General features: G+C 43.6%; 1 protein-coding gene across 3 annotated transcripts in view; it reads right to left on the reverse strand.

The window, feature by feature from the left end:
- The window catches only part of CLVS1 (clavesin 1), a 190,630-nt gene that overhangs the window by 119,455 nt on the left and 43,519 nt on the right, over positions 1 to 27,656 (reverse strand). For 2 of the 3 annotated variants that reach the window (XM_081501150.1, XM_081501149.1), the window contains exon 3: positions 22,407 to 23,034. In XM_081501150.1, coding sequence (XP_081357276.1) covers positions 22,407 to 22,861 — 455 coding nt within the window. In that variant the 5' untranslated portion in view covers positions 22,862 to 23,034. Of the gene's footprint in view, positions 1 to 22,406; positions 23,035 to 27,278; positions 27,488 to 27,656 lie in introns of those variants that run through there. The other variant, XM_081501148.1, reaches the window with a different exon arrangement.

Consider the following 27,656-nt stretch of genomic DNA (forward strand, 5'->3'; position numbering starts at 1 on the left):
TCAACATTCAGAAAACTAAGATCATGGCATCCAGTCCCATCACTTCATGGAAAATAGATGGGGAAACAGTGGAAACAGTGACAGACTTTATTTTGGGGGGCTCCAAAATCACTGCAGATGGTGACTACAGCCATGACATTAAAAGATCCTTGCTCCTTGGAAGAAAAGCTATGACCAACCTAGACAGCATATTAAAAAGCAGAGACATTACTTTGCCAACAAAGATCCGTCTAATCAAGGCTTTTTTTTTTCCAGTAGTCATGTATGGATGTGAGAGTTGGACTATAAAGAAAGTTGAGCACCGAAGAATTGATGCTTTTGAACCATGGTGTTGGAGAAGACTCTTGAGAGTCCCTTGGACAGCAAGGAGATCCAACCAGTCCATCCTAAAGGAAATCAGTCCTGAATATTCATTGGAAGAACTGATGCTGAAGCTGAAACTCCAATACTTTGGCCCCCTGATGTGAAGAACTGACTCATTTGAAAAGACCCTGATGCCGGGAAAGATGAAAGTGGGAGGAGAAGGGGACGACAGAGGATGAGATGGTTGGATGGCATCACCGACTCAACGGACATGAGTTTGAGTAAACTCTAGGAGTTGGTGATGGACAGGGAAGTCTGGCATGCTGCAGTCCATGGGGTTGTAGAGTCGGACACGACTGAGCGACAGAACTGAACTGACTGAACTGACGGGAAAAAAGAGTAAACTGTTATTAACACAACACAAGAGCACTCTTAGAAGGGAAAAGTGTGATATTGTGGGTGAAAAATGCAGAGAGGTTTGAGAAGGTCATAACAAGAAAATCTAAAAAAAAAAAAAGAAACCACACACGAAAAAATTTAGAAAGTGGAAGAAAAGAGTGAAAAAGAAGTTAACTCTTGTAAATCAAACATTCAAATGATATGAGTTACATAAACAACAATTAGAGAAAATGAAGGAGGGGATTTAACAACAAAAAGTAATAATAAAGTAAGAACGTTTCCCTGGACTTAAGTATCTGAATTTACAGATTGAATGGGCTCATGGAATGTTCAGCTGAGTAAATGAAAAGACCCAGACCAGGGCCATCAGTGTGAAATGACAGAACACCTAGAATGTCTCCTGAGAGAGGCTCCTGAGAGAAGAAATAAACTCCATGTGCAGCACTAAGGATTCAAGTATCACTGGATTTAACAGCCATATTGGAAGCTTAAAGACAACAAAGCAAAACCTCCAAAATTCTACAGGTAAACAGTTTTCGACCTACAGATTTGATACCGAACTTATTGTGAGGATGAAATAAAACCTTTTTCAACTTCCAATGTATCTCCCATGTGCCCTTTAAAAAAAACAAAAGAACAAACAAACAAACAAAACCAATGAAATAAACTGAGAAAGAAGACAACATGGGATCCAGAAGATAGCAGAGACAAACACAAGGGAGAAATGAAAGAGGTTCTGAAAGCTGTGGGGAGGAGGGGTGACGGTAACAGCGGCACGGCAGGGCTGGCGGGTTTGGACAACTGTGACAGGAAGGGCTCCTCCACCAAACAAAGCAGAGGCGTTTGCGGTGGTGCTTGAAGCAGTGGAGAGGAGATTCAGTTCCGTCATCTCTTGGGGGTACATGGCTGCCAGTGCACTCACACAGGCCAGAGATGGACGCCTTCTGTCCCCAGCCCACCCCAGCCCCCACCTTTACCATTAGCTGTGTTTGTGTGTGTGTGTGCCTGTGTGTGTTAGTCACTCAGTTGTGTCCAACTCTTTGTGATCCCGTGGACTATAGCCTGCCAGGCTCCTCTGTCCATGAAATTCTCCAGGCAAGAATACTGGCCTGATGTGCCATTCCCTTCTCCAGGGGGTCTTCCCGACCCAGGAGTCAAAGCCGGGCCTGCTGCGTTGCAGCCTGATTCTTCACTTGCTTTCAGTCCCCAGCCCCACCCTTTACCACGAGGGGTCTTGCATAAGCCTGCGGATGCTATACACCTGCTCCTTCATCTGTCCTTGGCCTTGGAGTATGCACACAGGAAGACCATCGGGACCTGAAAGTACCTGGGACCACCTGGGCAGGAAATTCTGGAGTCCAGGGTTCAGAAGCCAGGTCTAGGAGGGCGGGAAAGCACAGCATCCCAGTGGGCATGTCCATGTCCCCTTGGCTCCCTTGGCCAAGGGATCACATGACATAGAGGGGCAAGGATGAAGGAAAGCAAGGGTCTAAGGCTCATTGCCAGGGGCAAAGGGCCATGTTGGATACACAGAATATCAAGTGATCTCTTATAAAAGTTATTAGTGACTTAGCGGATAGCAGAACGCTGTATAAGGAAGGAAATGTCATCATAGTTTTTTACTGTTAAAAAACATTTTAATTATAATTATTTTTTAATGTGGCTTGTCTATGAATACTATTTAAATAGTTTTGAATCTATTTACATAACTATATAATACTATTTATATATTAATAGCTAGGAATATTATTTATATAGTTATGAATACTAGAGGCTTCCCTGATAGCTCTGTTGGCAAAAAATCTACCTGCAATGCAGGAGACCCTGGTTGGGAAGATCCCCTGGAGAAAGGAAAGGCTACCCACTCCAGTATTCTGGCCTAGAGAAAATTAATAGTTAGGAATATTATTTATATAGTTATGAATACTACTTGTATAGCTCACATACGCTTTACCATCTGGGCCACTAGGGAAGTTTCATTTCTTTATATAGCTCAGTCGTGTCCAACTCTTTGTGAGTCAGATTCACTGTAGCCCTCCAGACTCTTCTGTCTGGGGTACAGGAGTGGGTTGCCATTTCTTCCTCTGGGAGATCTTCCTGACCCAGGGATTGAACCCAAGTCTCCTGTGTCTCCTGCACTGTAGATGATTCTTTACCCACTAAGCCATCGGGGAAGCCCACTTACATAGTTACAATAATATAAGCACTGGGTATTGATTTAGTCTCTCATTGTGTTTTTTAACTATTTTAAGAGATTAGGAAACAAGAGAAAAAATGTGCAGATTAGGGTTAAACTTTCTCAGGAGAATAACAAAATAATAACTTACCCTAAAATATTAAACAAATAGCAATGTATGCATGTTAGTTGAAAATATGCAAATATATACTGGAAGATACAGTTAAAATGATTGAAAACCTTTGCTTCTGTACAAGGGAATTAGATAATAAGAAGTAGGGAGATGCTGCCTACTGTTCAAGGCTATTAAAATTTGGCTTTTGAAACTGTTTACATTATTACTTTGATAAAATAAAATTAAAAAAGAAGATCATTAGAAGGAAATACTGGGGGGAAATGAATGAGGAAAAATGGAGAGAAAATCTAGAAATATCAAAAGGGAGAAACTCAACATTTCTTAGAATAAAGTAAAAGAATGCACAGGTTTGACTTGCAGGCATAATAATGAAAATGCCATTTTAGACACACTGTACCATTTTGCAAAACCTTCATGGATCGTCTTTCATTTATTTTATTGCCTTAATTTATTCCTTATAACATGCCTCTGAGTTAGTGAATGTTCAGAGAGTGAGGGTGAGGAGAGAGGGCAGTTAATAACCAAAGACAAATATTTGTTTCCTGGAGACTTATCTCCTGCTGAGAGACAACCAACAGAAGTGGGAAAACATGAAAACACAAATGAGAGACTAAGCAGTTCATCTAAGGCAGATTTGGAGGATTCAACCCACTCCAGTATTCTTGTCTGGAAAATCCCATGAATAAGGAGCCTGGCAGGCTACAGTCCCTGGGGCCACAGAGAGTCAGACACGACTGAGAGACTAATACACACACACGCACACACACACACACGATCCTGCAATTCCACTCCTGGGCATACACGCAGAGAAAAACATGGTTTGAAAGGAGACATACACCCCAATGTTCATTGCAGTGCTGTTTACAATAGCCAAGGCATAGAAGCAACCTGAATGTCCATCAACAGATGAATGGATAAAGAAGATGTGGCACATATATACAGTGGACTATTACTCAGTCATCAAAAATAGAATGAAATAATAGCCATTTGCAGCAATATGGATGGACATAGAGATTATCATATTAAGTGAAATAAGTCAGACAGAGAAAGACAAATATATGGTATCATTTATATGTGGGATCTTAAAAAATGATACAAATGAACTTATTTACAAAACACAGATTCACAGACTTAAAGAACAAACCTATGATTACCAGGAGGGAAGAGTAGGAGGGTAGGGGTAGAGATAGCTTGGGAGTTTGGGATTGACATGCATACACTGCTGTGTCTAAAACGGATAACCACAAGGACCTACTGTATAGCAGAGGGATATCTGCTCAGTATTCTGTGATAACCCAAATGGGGAAAAAAAAATTTGAAAAAGAGTAGATACATGTATATGTATAACTGAATCACTTTGCTTACCTGAAACTAGCACAACATTGTTAATCAACTATGCTCCAATATAAAACAAATTTTTTTTAATGAGGGAGTGAAAAATATCTTCAGAAGTATCTGAAAAACATTTCTTTCCAGTGTGCACATAGAAATAAAATCATACAGAAAAGTCAAAACTTTAAAGTCATTGTTGGCATTGGAACTAAATTTCATTGTGATTTAATTCAGCTTAAATATTGAGGAACAAATAAATGCAGTGCTCTGAGAAAGTGGCTAATACATAGTTTTAATTTTAAAGAGATAAAATATTTATATTAGAAATAATTCTAAAAGTGATCGGAAATTTTCCATTCACTGTTCTATCCAATAATAGGCAGAAATATAAAATAGAGGCTCAGATTTTAAACAGTAAAGCATTATCATGACAACAAAAACACTAACTGTGCTGTTAGGACATGTTTATGCTCAACTTTTACCATATTTTAAATTGCTGGAATTTAAGCTCATTTTGATTATTTCAAAGTGAAATTTACTGCAATATATAGAAATGATGCTTCTTTGTCTCCCTGCCCCCTGCCTTTTTTTTTTAACTGAAGAGAAAAAATTGGCTTTCTTTCTTAAAAGGTTTTCTTTGGATTTCCTCATGCTCTCTACATCTAATGTTTTCATCCACGCAGACGTATGTAGTGGGATATATTCATGTGTGTAAATTGTTGCCTCCCGTATAGAAAGATCTCCTTCAGCTCACTTTTTAATGATAGCCTGAATATTGTATTCATGACAGTTGTCAAATTGAAAATCCCTTAACTGAACTGAACATGCTCTTAGGGGTTTCAAGTATTAAAAGATAAAATCAGCATCTTTTCTGGCCACATTTATTATGGGGTGTTAAATCCACCTAAACCATAAGGGAAAAATGTCTTTGAAAGTATCTGAATGCCAAGTCTATTTTAAAAAGAGCATCAGATTTGGAATTACTAACCTCAATTATTTTTCCTCCTTTACTTGGACAACTGTCTATCATAGCACTTATTCAGGTTAGATGATCAGTTTGGTGCTGCAAGGAATAAAAAAGTTAACAGAACCTGGCTTCTGCGGTACATTATTCAATGGTCACAAAGTCCTCCCATCTCAGGAGACACCTCCATTCATAATGTGACAGGGTTGCACCCCTTATCCAGAAATGAGAGTCTCTTTCTGTGTGTGCTAAGTCAGTTCAGTCAGGTCCAAGTCTTTGTGACCCCAAGGACTGTAACCCACCAGGCTCCTCTGTCCATGGGATTCTCCAGGCAAGAATACTGGAGTGGGTTGCCATGCCCTCCTCCAGGGGATCTTCCTGACCCAGGAATTGAACCCTCATCTCTTATGTCTCCTGCATTGGCAGTGGGGTTCTTTACCACTCTAGGATGCCTACTTAGACCACTGAAGAAAACAAGGGCAGAGGCATCTCCCAGGTGTCTTCCTGGCTCAGGTGTCTGTGATCTCATGATCCTTGCCAGTGCCCATGCTCCTGTCGCCATCCCTGGGTGTCTGGGTACCAAAGGGACCAAAGCAGTAGAAACTTCAATCTATAAATATAAAAATTATATTTTGATCATTGTGGTGGAGCCAGGGTCATATGACATGTGAGAAGGGGGTGGAGCTCAGGTGAGGGGACCAATGGGAACAGGTCCAGTGACATGGTTCCTTGGATCCCCATTGCCTCAGAGAAGGTGTTCAGGAAAGACCTGGGATATAGTAAAAGATAAACAGAAAGCTAAGCTGCTCTAACTTTCCCAGTATGTTCTGGATGAAAAACAAAAGCTTGCATTTAATAGCTTGAAAAATCTAAACATAAAAATATAAAGGATAGTCACCACTTTGGTAAAAAAAAAAAAGGTTTTCGTCCAAGGGTAAGTGAAAACATAGGTCCTTTTCTGTTGCTACTGCTGCTGCTGCTAAGTCGCTTCAGTCGTGTCCTACTCTGTGCGACCCCACAGACGGCAGCCCACCAGGCTCCGCTGTCCCTGGGATTCTCCAGGCAAGAATACTAGAGTGGGTTGCCATTTCCTTCTTCTGCCATTTCCTTTTCTGTTAGGCTGGGGCAAATATTATAAAGAAGAAAGACACATAAATCAGAGGAGATGTAGTCTGTGAATCCAAGGTTGGAAAAACCTAGGAAGAAAAACTTCCCAGGTTTTTCCATTTTGCACAGTTCCAAACAGAATCTGCAGCGGAAGGTGCTTCATGCCTGCCTGCTGGTGCATCAGGCAGAACTATATTTCTGAGCATACAGATAAGATGCTATTAAATTCATGCATTGCTACAGCTCATTTACTTTATTTCTCGGGATTCCCCACAGATCTTCCACCCAGAGCATATAATTCAACCAGCTCAGTTTTCTGGCTTGCTAATCCCCAGGAAATTAGGAGAAAGAGTTTTGCAGCAAGCCCACTAACAGTAGCCAATTAATAGCTAAGAAGAGAAAGAGGTACTAAAAGCAAAACAAACAAAGAAGATTAGAAAGTGCATATAGCATGGCACTATGGGCCATGTAGCATGGGAACAAAGACCATATCCTCCACGAATCCTCATCATGATAGTTATTTCACAGCCCAGGGCACAATAGCTTATGTTCTTTGTAGTCTGTATTTGTCATTTAAAAAACTAATACATTATAGTTAACAAAGGTAAGGAGTATACAGGGCTCCCCCTCTGGCTCAGCGGTAAAGAATCCCCCTGCATTGCAGGATCCACAGGAGACATGGGTTTGATCCCTGGGTCTGGAAGATATGCTGGAGCAGGGCATGGCAACCCAGTCCAGTATTCTTGCCTGGAGAATCCCATGGACAAGAGGAGCCTGGCGGGCTATAGTCCATCGGGTTGCAAAGAGTTGGACATAAGTGAAGCAACTGAGCATGCACGCACACAGGGAGTTCATAATCCATTGTAAGGTTTTTTTTTTTAACAACTGAATAAGATAAAATTTTGAAGTTGGCTTTAAAAAAGCAACCCTCAACTATCTGAAGATTTAACTTTTCTGGGATGGGACCTTCTTCCTTTATGAAGCTTTACAAGTAAATGAGGCATTGCATTGATACTCTGGAGTGGGGGGTTTATAGATCAGATATCACACTGAAATACTCTAGCTGTGGTGGTGTCATAGAATAATCAATATGCATGTTAGAAAATTATATGATGGATTAACTCATCAGAAACTCATGGGGAAATGTGTGATCAACATAATCCATGAAATCTGTCAGGATGAAGAGGACCTGGAGTTGAAATAAGAAGCCATTCGCCAAGAACAAGGCCGGGAATTGGATTTCTGTTCCATGAGCCCTGCAAGGCAGGAAGCACCCTGAACAGTGAAGGTTTCTGTAACTTGAAACCTTCCCTCAACTCGGTCTTAGGCACAATGACATGTATAGAATACAGAATTTAGAATGGAGAGAAAACAATGGAAATTGTCTTCTCCTACATCATTATTTGCTGTTGTTCATTTGCTCACTCATGTCTGACTCTTTGTGACCCCATGGACTGCAGTACGCCCCACTTCCCTGTCCTTCATTATCTCCCAAAGTTTGCTTAAACTTGTGTCTATTGAGTAGATGTTGCCATCCAACCATCTCATCCTCTGTCAACCCTTCTCCTGCCCTCAATCTTTCCCAGCATTGGGGTCTTTTCCAATAAGTTGGCTGTTTGCTTCAGGTGGCCAGAGTCTTGGAGCTTCAGCTTAAGCATCAGTCCTTCCAGTGAATATACAGGATTGATTTCCTTTAGGATTGACTGGTTTGGTGATTGTTAGATGAGGAGACTGGAACTTCAGCTCATCACACAGTGGATGGAGCCACCCCAGACCCCACCATAAGTGACTCCCATTATGTGCCCTGTTTGTCCTGCTGCTTCTAGGATATTCTCTGCCACTGTTACGCCATGCTGAGAATTACCAGACAAACTGTAGACAGAGCATCCTTGACACTTCCTCCTTCATTGTCAAGTTCAACTGCACACAACTCTGCCCCCCTTAACAGGAATATTGTCATCGGGGAGAGTCTACAAAGAGCTTCTCCCCTTTGGACTTGCCACTGTTTGAAACTTCTCCCCACCAGTTAGCCAAGAGGATGCTGTTGAGCCCTAGTCTGTACCTGTGGATACCAAAGAGAATAACACCCAGCATCCTGCCTCCAGGAGCTTCCTGGAGCATGAAGAAGCATTTGGTAGAGAAGATTAGTGTGGCAGACATTCAGAGAAGAACAAAGGAAGACATCAGAGCTGCCCCAGCCAGGGGCAAAGCTTCTTAGTGTGGAGCTGTTGTTCAGTCACTCAGTCGTGTCCAATTCTTTGTGACCCCATGGACTGCAGCATGCCAGACTTCCCTGTCCTTCACCATCTCCCAGAATTTGCTCACTTAGGTCCATTGATTCAGTGATGCCATCCAACCATCTCATCCTCTGTCATCCCCTTCTCCTGCTACCCTCAATCTTTCCTAGCATCAGAGTCTTTTCCAATGAGTGGGCTCTTTGCATCAGGTGGCCAAATTATTGGAGCTTCAGCTTCAGCATCAATCCTTCCAATGAATACTCAGGGTTGATTTCCTTTAGGATTGACTGGTTTGATCTCTTTGTGGTCCAAGGGACTCTCAAGAGTCTTCTCAAGCACCACAGTTCTTAGCATGGAGAGGAGCTTTGAAACAGGAGCAGGGCTTGATCTGCTCTCAAGCATGAAGCCCCGATTCCTTGTGGCAGCAAGGCCTTTCACTCCTGGCCTCTGCCTACCTCCCCAGCCTCCTCTCTCTCTGTGTGAGCTCTTATATTCTGTGCTCACTGCAACCAACAGAGGCTCTTCCAACATGGCTAGCTCTCTCTTCCCCAGATCCCTACCCAGGTGCTTTCTTTTGCTCTCAAACAGCCTCCTTCATATTCCACCCCTCTACCTGCTCAATCTTACTTCTCCTTCAAGTCAGGTAATGCCTCCAGTAAAGTTTCTCTGAGGCCCCAGCTTCCTATTTGGGTAAGATGTCTCTTGTCTATACTCCTGAAGGGCCCATGCTCACCTCACTATGGGAATGAAAACTGAATAGTAGAAACCAGGTAAGTAGAGGTGGGAAAGAGCTTTGATGAGTGGGGTGAGGGAAAGACAGAGAGAAGTCTGGCTCCAGTGGAAGATGTCCTTTGGGTAAGGAAAGTCATGCCAAATTCTTAAGGTTTTCTGTGGCAAAATGTGTGGCAAAGAGACTGACATAGGGGCTTCCCTGGTGACTCAATGGTAGAGAATCCACCTGCCCTTGCAGGAGACACGGGTTCAATCTGTAATCTGGGAAGATCCCAAATGCCTCGGAGCAACTAAACTTGAGCGCCACAACTATTGAGCCTGTGCTCTAGAGCCCAGGAGCTGCAACTACTGAGCCCCTTGCCTTAGAGCTCATGCTCTTCAACAAGAGAAACCACAGCAATGAGAAGCCCGTGCACCACAACTAGAGAGCAGCCCCTGCTCTCTGCAACTAGGGAAAAGCCCGTGCAGGAACGAAGACCCAGCACAGCCAAAAATAAATAAATTAATTAAAAAAAAAGAGAGAGAGACTGACACAGCTTTCTAGGGATCCCTTAAGGATTCCTGAGCAGAGAATTTGTGTGCGATCAGAGATTAGGTGACAACAATCCCCAACAGCAGACTCCAAACATAGCCAAGTATTGTGAAGAAGGAGAAAGAGAGATACTCACCAACCAGCCTTGTGATTTTGCCCAGATTAACAACCCTCTATTTAAAGTGAAGATAATAATTCTCCGCCATAAACTGTTGTGAGGATTAAATTCACAGTGTGGCACAGGACATGCCCGATGCCTGGAAGCATCACTAATACCAACACACTCTCAAACAGAAAGATGCTGGCTGTTGTTTGCAGGAGTGCCATGTTTGAAATTAGATTCAGAGACACCCCGCGGAAGTATTAGAGCCAGGGAAGAAACAGAGGCAAAGAGAAGAGAAACAGAGAATGTGCAAAGAAAAACACAACACATCACTTTAAAACCCTCACAACAAAATGTACCCTCTCTTTATTTTCCTGTCTGATGCTACATTTTGCAGTATAGTAGCAATAACTTCTACTGCTTTATGGTACACTCACAATAAATGGCTTGGGAGCTTGATTTACAGCCTTAGCAAAGTGCAGGCATTTGATCATCTCCAGCAGCTGCTTAAGGTTCGAATAACACCCGTCAGGAGTGATTACCCAGGAACTGTATTTAAAGGGCAGGAGAGCTGGGGGCTGATCCTCTGGTTGAGGTTCAGGGCTCAGGGACTGAGGGGGCTTCCTTCGAAGCTCTACAGTGTGCTCTTTGTAAAGAGATCAAAAGATGCTTCGTGGCTGACTGGGAACTGGGAAAAGTAGCTAGCAGCCCAGAAGAGCCTCAAATCATATAACAGAAGCCCCGTAGGTCCCTAGGCACTCATTCAGAAAGTCAGCTATGCCCATGAGAAAATCTCACAGTGCAGGCAGCACCATGATTAAAAACTCCCTCTCTCCATGCCCTCTTGTACTGACTCTGGCCTTCTGAAGAGCAGGACACACGGCCACTGGAGCAAGATTTCAAGTTAAGTAATTGAGAGAGTCTCTCTCTGGGTTGGCTGCTTCATCCAGGCCATGGTCTGGGAAGGACGAATTTATTCTTAGACCCTCGAATTTCTAGCCATCAGAGAGGACTCTTTTATCTACAAGGTAATGAGTGTCATGTCTTTTGAACTCCTGGGTTTATAAGTGAGAATTCGGGAGGAGCAGGTGGCCTGGAAAGATATGCTGTCAATAAAAGCTTGCTCTCCCGCTTCTGATGGTCCCTTCCTGCCGCAAACATGCCTGGCTGGTGTCACAGGTTGCAGGAGTCGTGTGACATCTGACATCTTCTGGGGGAGCAGCCACCCAGTTAGGCAGGGACACACACTGCCTTATTGATTCAGAGCAGGGACCCCACCGCTCTGCTGTCCATCCAGTCCATCCAGGAGATGCTTCTAACAGGCACACTTGCAAGGGCCTGAGCACGATCGAAGAGGATGTTGACCGTGGGCAGAAGGCAGCTGAGCCCTGAACTGAGAGGAATTAGAGTGTGAGTGCTGAAGCATGTCTGAGAAGGAGTTCTTGTGGAAGAAGAGGATTTAAAGGAAATATTTGAAGAACTATTTGACTAACCCATGTGGCGAGCCACACACACGTCCGGCAGGTTGAGGAAGACGCGCAAAGTCTTCTAACTTCATTTCCACACCCATCAGAAGCTTCTTAAAAGCATATAAGAGAGATGTAGCTCATTTTATAAGGACCTTAAACTGAATGAGAAATTATTATCTTGGGCATTTCACACTCTGTGTCAGGTACACATGGGAAAACCACCTGAATTAAGAAAGAAAAGAAAGGGTTCTCTGTGTGTCAGACCCTTTCCTGTCTGGCACCTCATTTAACTCACAGCTCTACCAAAGACACACAGTTATTACCAGACAGGAAACCCACGGTTGGAGGAGGTATGTATCTCACCAGGGTCACACCACTGGAACTGCAGAGCCGGGGTTCTGTTCACCAGCTGAATGCTGACACATGAACGTCCATCTTAGTGCAAGGAACAGGCAGCAAAGATGAACCTTCATCACTATCTTAAATCATACTCGTATTAGGACCACTTTCTATGACATGTTCCAAGCAATATCCAGATTCCTCTGTTGGGCTTGGATTTTAAAAAAACAAAGTTGTTTTTGTTGTCACCATTACTGTGGTCAAATAGTTACGTTAGAGGTTGGACAGGATCTTCAACATTTGATTGGCCAGATTTTGGTGAGACTGGAGTACATAGCAGTGGGATTTGCCTGTTGAATGATGAAGTCCTTTCCAAGTCCTTGGGGCCTGAGTGACTGGGAGAGGCTTGTATACTGGTACGTCAATGAGAGAGAGCCCCCCAGAATGACTGAATGGCCCCCACGTTTGGCAAATGGGTCCTAGTGGTGAGCTGTGCAGAATGGTGTTTGAACTGTGGAGTTAGGTCTGAGATCCAGCTTGTTGTAGCCATTTATCAGCTGTGTGGTCTTGGATAGGTTACTTAGCCTCTCTCAGTCTCAGTCACATCACCTGCAAATTAAGGATGTGAATAGTGACCACCTAAGAGCATTGCCCTGCTTATTTAACTTATATGCAGAGTACATCATGAGAAATGCTGGGCTGGAAGAAACACAAGCTGGAATCAAGATTGCCGGGAGAAATATCAATAACCTCAGATATGCGGATGACACCACCCTTATGGCGGAGAGTGAAGAAGAACTAAAGAGCCTCTTGATGAAGGTGAAGGAGGAGAGTGAAAAAGTTGGCTTAAAGCTCAACGTTCAGAAAACCAAGATCATGGCATCTGGTCCCATCACTCCATGGGAAATAGATGGGGAAACAGTGGAAACAGTGTCAGACTTTACTTTTTTGGGCTCCAAAATCACTGCTGATGGTGACTGCAGCCATGAAATTAAAAGACGCTTACTCCTTGGAAGGAAGGTTATGGCCAACCTAGATAGCATATTTAAAAGCAGAGACATTACTTTGCCAACAAAAGTCCATCTAGTCAAGGCTATGGTTTTTCCAGTGGTCATGTATGGATGTGAGAGTTGGACGGTGAAGAAAGCTGAGCACCGCAGAATTGATGCTTTTGAACTGTGGTGTTGGAGAAGACTCTTGAGAGTCCCTTGGACTTCAAGGAGATCCAATCAATCCATCCTAAAAGAGATCAATCCTGGATGTTCATTGGAAGGTCTGATGTTGAAGCTGAAGCTCCAATACTTTGGCCACCTCATGCGAAGGGTTGACTCATTGGAAAAGACCCTAATGCTGGGTAGGATTGGGGGCGGGAGGAGAAGGGGACGACAGAGGATGAGATGGTTGGATGGCATCACCGACTCGATGAACATGGGTTTGGGTAGACTCCGGGAGTTGGTGATGGACAGAGAGGCCTGGCGTGCTGCAATTCATGGGGTCGCAGAGAGTCGGACACGACTGAGCGACTGAACTGAACTGAACTGAAGAGCATCGCTGCCTGCCACATGGTAGGCCTCAACATGTTTGTTTTTGTGGTTGTAGTAACTCTCCTTCTCCTCGGTTCATTTTTGCTCACTCCCAAGGTCACAACAATTGGGAAACCGATCACTCCCAGAGGGATGCTGGGAATGTTTCCATAGGAAGAACAGACTGCGCGACATTTTCTGGAACCTCTCTCGACAGGCCTTGAGATTGGAGAGGAGGGCTCCTTCATGGCCCTGATGAGAACAAGCACCTAACTCGGCTACACTCCTCCCCTCCCCAACATTCAGCACTGACGTTTTAGAAATCTGGCCCCTTTTGTTCACAAGTTCTTATACTTAGGATGGCGAAGCCCAACGGGGTGCCGACCACCTGCTGCTTGTAAAAAGCTCTCGGATGCTCTTGCAAAAGCTAAAGGTGAACCTCCATCAAGTGGCTTATTTATAGTCTGAAGACTTGTATCCCACCTACTGCCTCGGGGTTTTACTCAGAAGAGAAAACCCCCTTAATGCTCATCTCCCACCACAGTGCTGTCGAGACACGTGCCACGCCAGCCCTTCTGAGGTTGCCACAGGTCAGCGGTAACCCGTGATGTTTGAAGGAGCCCGATCACCAGAGTATCCATCCAATCAATTACTGCCTGGTGTGAGGGGACAAGGAGCAGCTGAACGCCTCCAGAAAATAGCAGTGAGTGGAAAAGCGCCTGCTCCCTGAGAGCAGACTGACTCCTGGTTGTCTGCTTCATTACAAAGTCAAGATGGCAGTGTCCTTGTTTCCAGAACTGTGACAGAGGGAAGGTCAAGTTCCCTAGTAAGATCCATCTTCCCTTCGTTTCATGCCTGGAGGGGTTGGGGGCTGGTGTGAGATGCCATTTTGGGAACAGTGGCTCCTTAGGACCTTTGGGAACTTGCCCAGAGCCGGATGTCTGTAGCCATTCAGCATGTCACTGGAGTGCATAGGAGAGCCAGTGAAGCCTGCATCCCTCCCACTGAACAATAGTAAGTCTCACAGTAAATAGATGGGCTTCCCAGGTGGCTCAGGGGTTAAGAATCCACCTGCAATGCAGGAGACGCAGGTTTGATCCCTGGGTCAGGAAGAACCCCTGGAGAACGAAACAGCAACATACTCCAGTATTCTTTCCTGGAGAACCCCTTGGACAGTGGAGCCTGGTGGGCTAACAGTCCATGGGGTCGCAAAGAATCAGATGTGACTGAAGCTACTGAGCAGGCGCACATACATACTAAGTAGCTAATCACAGTAGAAAGTGGTACCAATAATTGTCTCCATATATTGGATGCTAATGGTGTGTCAAGGACTCTGCCAAGTGTTTTACCTGCATTATTGCTAATCCCCACAGCAACCACAGGGGACAGGTAGGGCTATTGCCAGTTCCCATTTGAGAAAGCTGAAGTCTTAAAGGGACTTCCCTGGTGGCTCAGATGGTAAAGAATCTGCCTGCAGTGCCCAAAGACCTGGGTTTGATCCCTGGGTTGGGAAGATCCCCTGGAGCAGGGAATGGCAATCCATTCCAGTGTTCTTGCCTGGAGAACTCCATGGGCACAGGAGCCTGGCAGGCTAGAGATATAGTATTATACACTGTAATGTAATTGACTAGGAGCCAACTTAAGGCTCTTCCCATGAGAAGTCAGATTGACCTGGGCAAAGCCATACTGAGCCATGCTAGAGCCCAAGGCACAAGGAAAAATCAATAATTCCTATCCTGCCTCCTTTAAAATTTTGACATTTCATTCTTGAAGAATTTTTGTTTGTATGAATTTTGATTTGAAAATATATTATTCACTTTGATTAATGAGTGCTTTGGTGGCCCTTCAATTTTGTGCTCAGGCAAATATCCCAGCCCTGCACCCTGATCCGAGCCCTGGAGCTGAGGTATTGGTTCAGGCTCCCAGGTCTTCAAGCCAGATGGTTGTGCTTCATCGCAGCTGTTTTGTCCCTGGTTCTGTATGTTGGGGAAGGAGAGCCCACAGGCTTCACTGCCTACTTATAATAACTCTCTATACTTGAAAGTAGTAATCAAGCTGTTCATCAGCTGCCTTTTCTCTCTACTAAATTACCCTAACGTGGCTCTTCCTTGCAATGTGTCAGCCTCCTTAAAGAACCAAGTTTTCAACTCGTTTTCAACCTGGCCACTGATTTTTGAGCTTTTAGTTGTAAACGATACAAGGACAAAAGAATGTCCAGTGTAATTTTATGTATTTTGACTTACAATGCATTTCTGATTGTTTTTCTTCCCCCCATTAAAGTACTTGGAGGCCAGCTTGTCTACATAGCACCAATGGATACTACTGTAATCTATGAAAGTAAAAGTGTTAGTCGCTCAGCTATGTCCAATTCTTTGCAACCCCATGGACCATAGCCTGCCAGACTCCTCTGTCCATGTATTTTTCTAGGCAAAAATACTGGAGTGGGTTGCCATTCCCTTCTCCAGGGGATCTTGCCACACAGGGATCAAACCTTCCGTCTCCTGCATTGCAGGCAGACTCTTCACCATCTGAGCCACCAGTGTAGCCAACTGTAGTCTGTGGAAAGGGTTTTATTACTGGAACCACTCTGCTCCCAATGCTTTTCTGATATCCCAAGACTATAATAAGCATAAATAGCATCATAGACTATAATAAGCATAATAAAAGAACAGGGGACTTCTCAGAGCCTCTCAGCCACAACTGAGCTACTGTGCAGGACTCTGGAGCAGGGTGTCTTGGAGTCTCAGCTGTATTGTCTGTACTTTTCAGGTGGAGGGAAGTTAGTCATGGCATCAAATTCTGCCACCCTTAGAACATCTTGTGGGCCAGTATCCTACATCTCTGCCTGGTTTGGGGTTCTTTCTTAAGAAACAACTGCCATTTATTGACTGTGCTTGCATGCGTACTAAGTCACTTCAGTTGTGTCCAACTCTGTGCGACCCTATGAACTGTAGCCCACCAGGCTCCTCCATCCATGTGGACTCTCCAGGGAAGAATACTGGAGTGAGTTGCCATGCCCTCCTCCAGGGTATCTTCCCAACCCAAGGATCGAACCCACATCTCCTATGTCTCCTACATTGGCAGGCAGGTTCTTTAGCACTAGACCTGGGGACTCCCACACTGCAGGCAGATTCTTTGCCATCTGAGCCACCAGGGAAGCCCATTTATTGACTACCAACTTATGTTAGTCTATGATCATGGTCACCTCAGGTGAGAAACTGAGGTTAATAAGAGTTTAATCAACTTGCTCAGAATCATAGGGCTGGTTGGGAGGGGGTTGGGATTTGAAGCTGGCCATCTGGCTTCCAAGTCTGTACATTTAATCATTATCTTATTCTGCCTCTTGGACACTATCAACTGCAGCAATTGGGATTAATCTTTGCAACAGCTCCACATGCCAGATAATATACCCATTTCTGCTGTGTGGGACCCCATGGACTGTAGCCCACCAGGCTCCTCTATCCATGAGATTCTCCAGGCAAGAATACTGGAGTGGGTAGCCATTTCCTTCTCCAGGGGATCTTCTCAACCCAGGGATGGAACCCAGGTCTCTTGCATTGCAGGTGGATTCTTTACCATCTGAACCACCAGGGAAGCCCCAAAATAGCTTAGCCAAATTTAACTCTTTTTTTTAAACTGAGCAAAATCCAGAAAAAAGAACAGACATGGTTCCTCAGTGCTCACATCTTCCCCTCCATGGAAATGGCGTTCCTGGGCACATCAGACTGCGTGGCCCCCATGCCAGTACGCAACTCAGAGAGAAACAGGATGGAGGTTTCTTTTTTATCAGCCCTTAAGGGAAAAGCTGTGAATTCTTGCTGATGCCGATATGAGTTTAGGTGAGAAAGATCAAAAGGCTCATTGAGCAAGAGTGGCCCCTGAGACTTCTGTTACACACTGGGCCGGTGAGCTGAAATGTATACTCTGCTGACTCTGGAGGTGCCGGCTTCCTCCCATGAATTAGTAGGTAGTGCAACCTAGTGCGTCGTGTCCAACTCTTTGTGACCCCATGGACTGTAGCCCGCCAGGCTCCTCTGTCCATGGGATTCTCCAGGCAAGAATACTGGAGTGGGTAGCCATTTCCTTCTCCAGGGGATCTTCCTGACCCAGGGATGGAACCCACATCTCTTGTGTCTCTTGGATAGGCAGGCAAATTCTTTACTACTGCGCCACTTGGGAAGCCCAAATGAATAGGTGGGTGCTGATTTAATCTGGCTCATTTCCATTTAGACCGGCTGCCTCAGAAAAGACAGAAGTCTAGAAGCTCCTGCCAAGACCCCATTTCTGGAGGAGGCTGGTGGATGCGCTGGGAGCCCAGAGACTCCTGGGCTTCTGTGGGCATACTCAGCTCTGCACGTGCCTCTGGCAGACAGCACTCCCTGTCACTCACCAGTCTGTGCTCTCGCTAAGGCTATCCAGGGTCTAGATGAATGAGATTTACATAGTTTTAATAAATATTAATAACAGTTTTCATTTCAGTAAACCTTTCATATGAGACGTTCAAATAGCTTTCCAGTTATCTCAGGCTCCCCAGGAGAGTCAAGCAATCATTTTGCAAAGCTACACCAACTCTTCAGGCCTCCGGGGCTCTGTTAGGCTAGGTCTGTGTGATGGGGAACATGTCTGGGGAGAAAGCCGACAAGTGCTGAGGACAGCAAGAGGCAGACAGACTCATCAGCCCACTTCCATCTCAAATGTCATACTGTTGTCTCTGGTTTCAATTTATTTACCATCTGTGCTATATTATATTTATTTGTTGCTGTTGTTTAGTTGCCAAGTCATGTCCAACTCTTTGCAACCCCCTGTACTGTAGCTTCTCTGTCCATGGGATTTCCCAGGCAAGCATACTGGAATGGGTTGCCATTTCCTTCTTCAGGGGATCTTCCTGACCCAGGGATCAAACCTGAGTCTCTTGCATTGGCAGGTGGATTCTTTACCACTGAATATTATATGCCCATTATAGTATTCATGTTAATACTGTTAGTATTACTGAGTGCTTACCATGTACCATGCAATGAGCTGTGTACCTTAAATGCATTATTTCATTCAGTCTTCTCAGCTATATTATTAAATAACCTTGCTTATCATCCCCACCTTCCAGGTGAGAAAACAGAGTATCAGAGAGGTTGCTTGTCCTGCCCAGGTCATATAACCAGTAAATCACATGACAGTATCCTTGTTCAGACTGAGGTTTGTTTGCTTCTGATCATCTTTGGCTGCCAGTGGGATAGCCTTAACCCTTCATCTTCTTGTTAAAGCCAAAATGGTTTGGAACAAACTGTATTCTACAATTAAATTAAAAAAAAAAAAAACTGCCTCTAGCGTGGATGGGAGGGGAGTGATAATGGATACATGTATATGTATGGCTGAGTCCCTTTGCTGTACACCTGAAACTATCACAGCGTTGTTAATCAGCTATACTCCAGTATGAAATAAAAAGTTAAAAATAAAGCTGCTTCAAGTAGACCCAGCCTTTGGTGGAGGAAGAGAGGAGGGGTGAAAGGAAGAGTGTGTGTGTGTGTATGAGAGAGAGAGAGAGAGATTACTTCAAAGAACCTAGTGAATCAGAAGCCTATAAAGTGAATTTTAAAATCCCTGTCCATCCGTAGGATCAGGCTGAATGAGCTTCACATTCATGAACCATTAGATGGAAGGTGTTTCGGAGGCTACCTAGTTCACACTCTTCATCTTACACCTGAGGAAGCTGAGGAGCAGAGACATGATGTAACCCATTCAAGGTTATCATAATCATAAAGATTTGAATGATTCCATTGGAGACTTGTTTTTTCCTGCTTCTTAACACCGCATTTGGAGATATTTACAGACCAAAGACTGATAGAAAACAGGATACTATGTGATGATGTGTCTTTTTGTGTGTAAATCATCGCTTACTGGCGTTCTGTGTGTCGCCTTCTTAGCAGATGGAAGTTCTTGAACACGTATGACAACTAAGCTCCGATGAAGTCAGCATGATCATTCTCCAGAGTCATCAGATTTTACTGTTTCAAGATCCAAAATGGTCGTGTGTCCTTTCCGAGAGGACAGCTGTTCCTGCTAGTTAAACTAGGGCTCCCATCCTCTGTGGATGGCTTATGTCTCAGAAGGGATTCTCCTGTGGTAGAGAGGGGTCAGCCGTCCATGTGTTTGCATTATTACTGGACAGTGGGTGCCCAAAGGACTGTTTGCTGGGAGGGACCTTGTATTTTTGTCATGTCCTCAGTGACTTAGCACACACTCTGGCACCAAGTCTACACTCATCAAATGTTTGTCGAGTGAATGATATATGGGTGAATGTGGAGACCTGGAAATCTTTACTTGGAAGATAATTGCTTTACAATGTTGTGTCGGTTTCTGACATATGACAACACGAATCAGCCTTGAGTACACATATGTCTGCTCCGTCTTAAGCCTCCCTCCCACCCCCACCCGCCTCCCACCCCACTAGGTTGTTGCATACATCTGGCTGGGTTCCCTGTGTTATACAGCAGCTTCCCACTAGCTATCATTACACATGGTAGTGTATATATGTCAATCCCAGCTTCCCAATTTGTCCCACCCTCTCCTTCCTCTGCTGTGTCCACAAGTCCATTCTCTACGTCGTCATCTCTATTCTTGCCCTACAAATAGGTTCATCAATTAAAAAGGAAAAAAAAAATGAACCAGATTCATTAACAGATCCCTCACAATAAAATATATACAGATGGCAAGTTATCATATGAAAAAAAAAGACCTGGAAATCATTTTCCTCAGTAGATCACTGTAACAAGAGGCTCATCCTTAATGCTTATGGGATAACAGAGCAGAGGCAGCCTGGGCTGAGGTGCAGATCTGAACAGTCTATATATAGACTGACAGTGTTAAACCATTCAAGTACCTTTTCAGGGTTTGTTGTTGTTTAGTCACTCAGTTGTGTCTGACTCTGCAACCCCGTGGACTGCAGAATGCCAGGCTTCCCTGTCCTTCACCATCTAGATTGCCCTATTCCAATTTTTCAACCAGAAAATAGTCAGTGGGGTTGCTAAGGTGTCCTACACTAATCATTATCTTTAGGGTGAGGCCTAGTCATATGAGGCACTAAACAGCACCCTAAAAATTTCTTTTAATTATGTTTGGATGAGGGGCTCTTTGGTATATTTTTAAAGTTAAACCTGTGTTTCCCCAAGTACCATAATCTCAGTATGATACCGCTGTGAGAGCTCAAGTCCCAGGCGAAGTTTTGGAGATTAACCCATACATTCTTTCTAATTCAACACTTATTGCCTATTGGACTATGTGCCCAAGAGATAAACATGAAAAAGGTGCAGTCTGTTGCCCTCAAGGAAACCGCAGTCTTGGGAGGAGGGGTAAGAAAGAACACACACGTAAGCACGCAATTACAATAAAGCCAAGAGAAGAGAACTCGCTCTCAAGTCAACCCCCATTCTGCATCTCACTAGTTGTGTGACACTGAATGAGTTGCTTAACTTCGCAAAACCCTGCATCATCAAATGTAAAATTGGGATCATAGGAATACCATCATGAAAAGTTCTTGGGTGGATTAAATGAGATTATATATGTTCAAAAATATCAGCTATAACACTGGTTCTTAAACTCCTATTGTAAATACTTCAGTGGAAATACGTGAGCAGAGGAAGACACCTCACTGAAACAGGGTTGGGATGAACGTTGATGAAGACCCTTCCCGAAGAACACTAGAGATAGGTATGAGACAGTGGGCAGGTTATGTCCAAGTTGATTGGACTTGGCATAGTTGATCCCTCCTTTAAGTCTCTGGTGGAATGAGTCCACAGGCTTGGAGACATGTCAAAACCACAATTACTAGTATTTAAGGCAAAGCTTACACTTCCAACCAGCTGGACTGGAGACCATGTAAAAGGGCAGAGGGTGAAGCAGAGCAGGAGATGCAGAAGAGGAATTGTAAAGGGCTTTATTTTACTCTGAGGAATTGCAGGTCATTGAAGAATTTTAATGAGAGGAGTGACATAGTGGAATTTTGGGAGGGGTACTCTGACGATTGTAAAGACTAGAATGGCTCAGAGGAAACTGGACCAGAGGCAAGGAGCCTGTCAGAAGGCTGTCTGAGTGATCCAGGTGAGAAATGAGAACTTGCACTAGGGCTGTAGCCATGGGAGCTGAGAGAAACAAGAGACTTGAGCTGGTTTTAAAAAGAAAGGAGCAGGACTCGGCAATTAATGAAATGTGAGGAGCAATGGCAAGGAGCAGTCCAGGGAGACACTCAGATTTCTGGCTCAAGAGACTGGATGGATGGAAGAGCAGGAAAGATGATGCACTCAGTTTGGGACGTGTTGAGTTTGTCGTTCTTTATGGGACTTTCAGGAGAAATGCTCGAAAGCATTTGGATGGAAAGGTCTGGCATGCAGAAAAAATGTCAGATATTAAACTCACGGACAGGATCCAAGGAATTATTTCATGTGTTAAAAATACTTGATTTAAAGCCATCTACTGAATCCACTTTTGTTGTTGTTAAAGCTGGGAACATGAAAGACAGAATATATGGATCGTCTAAAAGACCAGATTCCAGTTTTATGAAAATATATGACACCCTTTGATGAATAGAATAACTTCTGAGGTCTCTACAATTCTAACTTGTGTTCCAAAACATTGCTGTGGGTCTGTAATCACCTTTTGATGGCAGTGAAAGACCTGTGGCCTTGAAATTTTCTTTGTGGATGTAGATAATGAGTGCATGCGTGTGTGCTAAGTAGCTTCAGTCATGTCTGACTCTGTGCGACCCTATAGACTGTAGCCCGACAGGCTCTGCTGTCTGTGGGATTCTCCAGGCAAGAATACTGGAATGGGTTGCCATGCCCTCTTCCAGGGAATCTTCCCGACCCATGGACCAAACCCATGTATGTTAATGTTCCTGCATCAGCAGGCAGGTTCTTTACAACTGGCGCCACCTGGGAAGCCTGGATGTAGAGAATATATATGTTTAAATAAGAGCCCATTATCCATAAAGGCTTATAGCTCCAAACATGCAGTGACAATGCTTATGAAACAGAAGAACCAAATAAAGACACTATCTACATTTACCTACTCTGATCCCAATTGGCTGCAAACAGCAGAAGAATCTTCCTGCCGTAGTGATCACGATTTTCCAACACTCCAGGGAACCCATCGATGAGAGCCCTCTTAATGCCAGGATCATCGGCCTTGAAGTTTTTGAACATGTCCAGGTTTAGCTGGCGGTACTGGAAGTACTGGGCCAGGAGTCTGAAGGCATCTGCTTGGTGAAACTTCCTGGCTCGGAGAAACCTCAGGATGAAGGCATCATCTGTGCGTAAGAATCCGATGTCAGGCCTGGTGATGATCATGTCCCTGACTTGCTGGATATCCTGGTGTAAAACGTCTGGGTTTTCGTTCAGTTCCAGGCGCGCTTTCTCTATAGTCTCTGGGCTGAGTCCAGCCTGTAAATGGGTCATCTTGGCCGAATCTCCTTTTGAATTGCTTAATTTCTGATGTTTGGGAAGAAAAGAGACTGGTCCCATTCACGTGATGGTCTGCTGAAATTGTGGCCCATTCAACAGTCTTTTTACCACCAAGCTGCCACTGAAACAGACAAGCAGAGGTTCTTCTTTCTGTTCCTGGGAAATGGTTGGACATTCAGATTCTATGTGGTGGTGGCCAGCCAGAAGAGAAGCCAAACCAAAGCCATTGCTTACTGCAAAACAAATACACACAAGAGAGACAAATAGATGATACAAAGACGGTCTGGGCAAATGACCTGGAACTCAGAAAAGCAGTATATTATGCTTAGAGCTGATTAGAAGAATAAAGGGTATATATTATTTAAAATAGGGTCTTTGGCATAATTTCGTTATTGACACCTTCAGTGTGTAATGGGCTTCCCTGATAGTTCAGTTGGTAAATAATTGACCTGCAGTGCAGGAGACCCTGGTTCAATTCCTGGATTGGGAAGATCTACTGGAGAACGGATAGGCTACCCACACCAGTATTCTTGGGCTTCCCTTATGGCTCAACTAGTAAAGAACACTCCTATAATGTGGGAGACCTGGGTTTGATGCCTGGGTTGGGAGAAGGGAAAGGCTACCACTCCAGTATTCTGGCCTGGAGAATTCCATGGACTGTATAGTCTATGGGGTCGCAAAGAGGCAGACATGACTGAGTGACTTTTGCTTTCACTCTTCAGTGTGTAATATGCAAGTCTTTGCAATACGTAGCAGCAGCAGTGATACCAACTAATTAACAGTCTACAGTCAGACTAGGAATAGCTTGCTTTTTTATTGCGTTACCCAAGAAAAGAGAAAAATCCTCCGCTGTTGCAGCCTGTTTTATGGGGCCGTTCACAGGCAGTCAATCAGAGACATTAGGGCCTCCATTAGCTTCTTTTCTCAGTTTCTTTCACAGAAATAACCCCCTTTTTAAAGGCAGCCATTTGCAGCTTAACAGTGAAAAGGTGCTTTTAAAAGTCACCGTATTGTAACCCCACGGTACCTAATTACTCAAACTGAACTAAATGAACTGGATCAGGGAGAGAAGGACAGGCTTACGGCTGGAAGCTTGACCTTCGATAATCAAATTCAACAGCAATGAGAGAGAGGCTCATGTGAGGAGATTTACCAGCAGCTTCAGTCTTCTGCTGAAGGCAAAAGGTCTTGGAACTCTTAGTTGTCTTCTTACCTTGCCCAATATCCATATGGATTTCAAAGTCATTTTTTGGTATAACTTTTCTGTTGTCCTAAGATATTACTTTACTTATGATAATGATTAAGTTTTTTGTTTCATTTTTCCCTTGGTAAATGTCTTTATTTTTAATTTATTTTTTATTGAAGTATAGTTGAATTGCACTGCTGTGTTAATTACTGTTATACACCAAAGTGACTCAGTTATACATAAACATATATATATTCTTTTTCAGATTCTTTTCCATTGTGGTTTATCATAGGATAGTGAATATAGTTTCCTGTGCTATACAGTAGGACCTTGTTTTTTTTTTTCCATTCTATATATACCAGTTTGCATCTGCTAATCCCAAACTCCCAATCCAGCCCTCTCCCACCCTCCTCTCCCTTGGCAACCACCAGTCTGCTCTCTACATCTGACTGTATTTCTATTTCATAGATAGGTTCATTTGTGTCATATTTTAGATTCCACATCTAAGTGATATCATATGGTATTTGTCTTTCTCTTTCTGACCTGCAGTCCCAATCCTAGGCATATAACCAGACAAAACTATAATTCAAAAAGGTACATGTTCATAGCAGCACTTTTCACAGTAGCCAAGACATGGAGACAACCTAAATGCCCATTGACAAATGAATGGATAAAAAAGATGTGGTACATATACACAACTGAATACCACTCAGTCATAAAAAAGAACCATGAACTTCCAGATGTTCAAGCTGGATTTCGAAAAGTCAAAAGAACCAGAGATCAAATTGCCAACATCTGCTGGATCATTGAAAAAGCAAGAGAGTTCCAGAAAAACATCTACTTTTGCTTTATTGACTACACCAAAGCCTTTGACTGTGTGGATCACAACGAACTGTGGAAAATTCCTAAAGAGAAGGGATACCAGACCACCTGACCTGCCTCCTGAGAAATCTGTATGCAGGTCAAGAAGCAACAGTTAGAACTGGACATGAAACAGCAAACTGGTTCCAAATCAGGAAAGGAGTATGTCAAGGCTATATATTGTCACCTTGCTTATTTATCTTATATGCAGAGTACATCATGCAAAATTCCAGGTTGGATGAAGCACAAGCTGGACTCAAGATTTCTGGGAGAAATAGCAATAACCTCAGATGTGCAGGTGACACCACCCTTATGGCAAAAAGTGAACAGGAACTAAAGAGCCTCTTGATAAAAGTGAAAGAGGAGAGTGAAAAAGTTGGCTTAAAACTCAACATTCAGAAAACTAAAATCATGGCATCCGGTCCCATCACTTCATGGCAAATAGATGGGGAAACAATGGAAACAGTGAGAGATCTTATTTTGGGGGGCTCCAAAATCACTGCAGACGGTGACTGCAGCCATGAAGTTAAAAGATGCTTGCTCCTTGGAAGAAAAGCTATGACCAACTTAGACAGCATATTAAAAAACAGAGATATTACTTTGCCAACAAAAGTCTGTCTGGTCAAAGCTATGGTTTTTCCAGTAGTTATGTATGGATGTGAGAGTTGGATTGTAAAGAAAGCTGAGCACCGAAGAAATGATGCTTTTGAACCGTGGTGTTGGAGAAGACTCTTGAGAGTCCCTTGGACAGCAAGGAAATCTAACCAGTCCATCCTAAAGGAAATCCGTCCTGAACATTCATTGGAAGAACTGATGCTGAAGCTGAAACTCTAATACTTTGGCTACCTGATGTGAAGAACTGATTCATTTGAAAAGACCCTGATGCTGGGAAAGATTGAAGGTGGGAGGAGAAGGAGATGACAGAGGATGAGATGGTTGGATGGCATCAGCGATGTTATGGACATGAGTTTGAGTAGGCTCCGGGAGTTGGTGATAGGGAAGCCTGGCGTGCCACAGTCCATGGGGTCACAAAGAGTCAGACACGACTGAGCGACTGAACTGAGCTGATAAGAAAGAATGAAATTAATGCTGTTGGTAGCAACATGGATGCAACTAGAGATTAGCATACTTAATGATTATTTTAAGCCCCTCGGGTTTTTCTATCCAAATGGTATACAGACGAATGCTCACATTATTTGCATCTTTCTCATTTTAAATATGTGTTTAAGCTCTCTCAGAGATCAGTTTGGTCTAACCTAGAAGTACCAAAAAGTAGAAGACATATTAGGTGTAAAAAAACTTGGAGACATGTATTTTTTCCCCTAGGTTGCCTAGATCAAACAGTATTTGCAATAAGAGGCAGAACATTTACCTACAATGTAATTATTAACACTTTATCATACAAAATAATTTTAAAGTTAAAATGATTCTTTCAACTTAATTTAGGACTAGCTGTAATTTCTATAGGAAGATAATCACACATTTCTGCTTTATATTGCCTTTGTGATAGATGAAAATGGGTTCAGGTAATTAGTATTCATTTTCAAGAATGAACGTAGGATAGTAAAAGTTTTATTTATAAAATGTTGGCTTTGCAAAGTAATTTGTAAAAAGTAGCATTTAGCTCTGAAAGTGAGAAAAAAGAAGTATACTACACAAAGTCCTTATTCTCACTGATTCCAAAGAACTGAAGATAGTAAAGGAATATAGTGCTTTATGAACTAGTCCCAGGATTGGAAGAATGTTTAAAATCCATCTAGTTCAATGTCCATCTGATGTTAAAATTCCCTCTGTAATAACCTCACCATGCTCCTTCGAAAAATTCCCTTGTTTGATGTCTCCCTCTTCAAATTCACCTCGATACCCACTGTGTGCTTCCCTGGTGGCTCAGACAGTAAAGAATCCACCTGCAATGCAGGAGATCTGGGTTTGATCTCTGTGTTGGGAAGATCCCCTGGAGGAAAAAATGGCAACCCACTACAGTATTCTTTCTGGAAAATCCCCATGGACAGAGATCCTGGCAGGCTACAGTCCATGGAGTCGCACAGAGTCAGACATGACTGAGCGACTAAGCACACAGCACACCCACCGCAGTCTATCTTGCCTCTCACCAGCCAGTGACTGAGATGATCATAAAGTTTATTTTCCAAATTTAGACACCAGGGGGCACGATTAACAGTAATAGTAGGACAACAGGCACAATCAGGGACATTGCCAAGCAAACCCAGATTATTCCTCTACTAGAGCATGACCTTTCTGTCGCTATTGCCAGTGGACAAATTTCAGCACCCATTTATGTATGGGTGACCCCATTAGCATTTGATGTTGATGACTTCTTAAAACTATTTTCCCACTCTTTTCTGTAATTTCATGTACTCTATTTTTCCCCCAACCTCTGTCCATTCCTGCTCCATCTTCTTATGTGCTCACCATTTCTATATGCTGTTTTCCAGAGTCCAACCATGATTTAACCACCTCCACGTGGGTGACTTCAGTCCATCGCTCTCTTCTGATGCTCAGGTGTACTTACATATCCAGCTGCTTACTGAACACCCCCACTCAGATGTCCCCTAGACCCCACACACTCAATATGTTCAAAACTGAACTCCTCATAGTTCCTCATCCTGAATCTGCTCCTCCCCCTCCCCCTCTTACTGACTGACGTCATCCTGAATCTGCTCCTCCCCCTTCCCCTCTTACTGGCTGACGTCATCTGTGCCGTTTCCCACGCTGGAAGCCTGGGAGTCAGCTGTTATTCCGTCCTCTCCCTTACTGCCCACATTCAGGCAATCACCTCCATAATATTTC

This window comes from Giraffa tippelskirchi, chromosome 6, assembly GCF_054371585.1.
Source record: "Giraffa tippelskirchi isolate mGirTip1 chromosome 6, T2T-mGirTip1v1.2.pri, whole genome shotgun sequence".
Taxonomy (NCBI): Eukaryota; Metazoa; Chordata; class Mammalia; order Artiodactyla; family Giraffidae; genus Giraffa; species Giraffa tippelskirchi.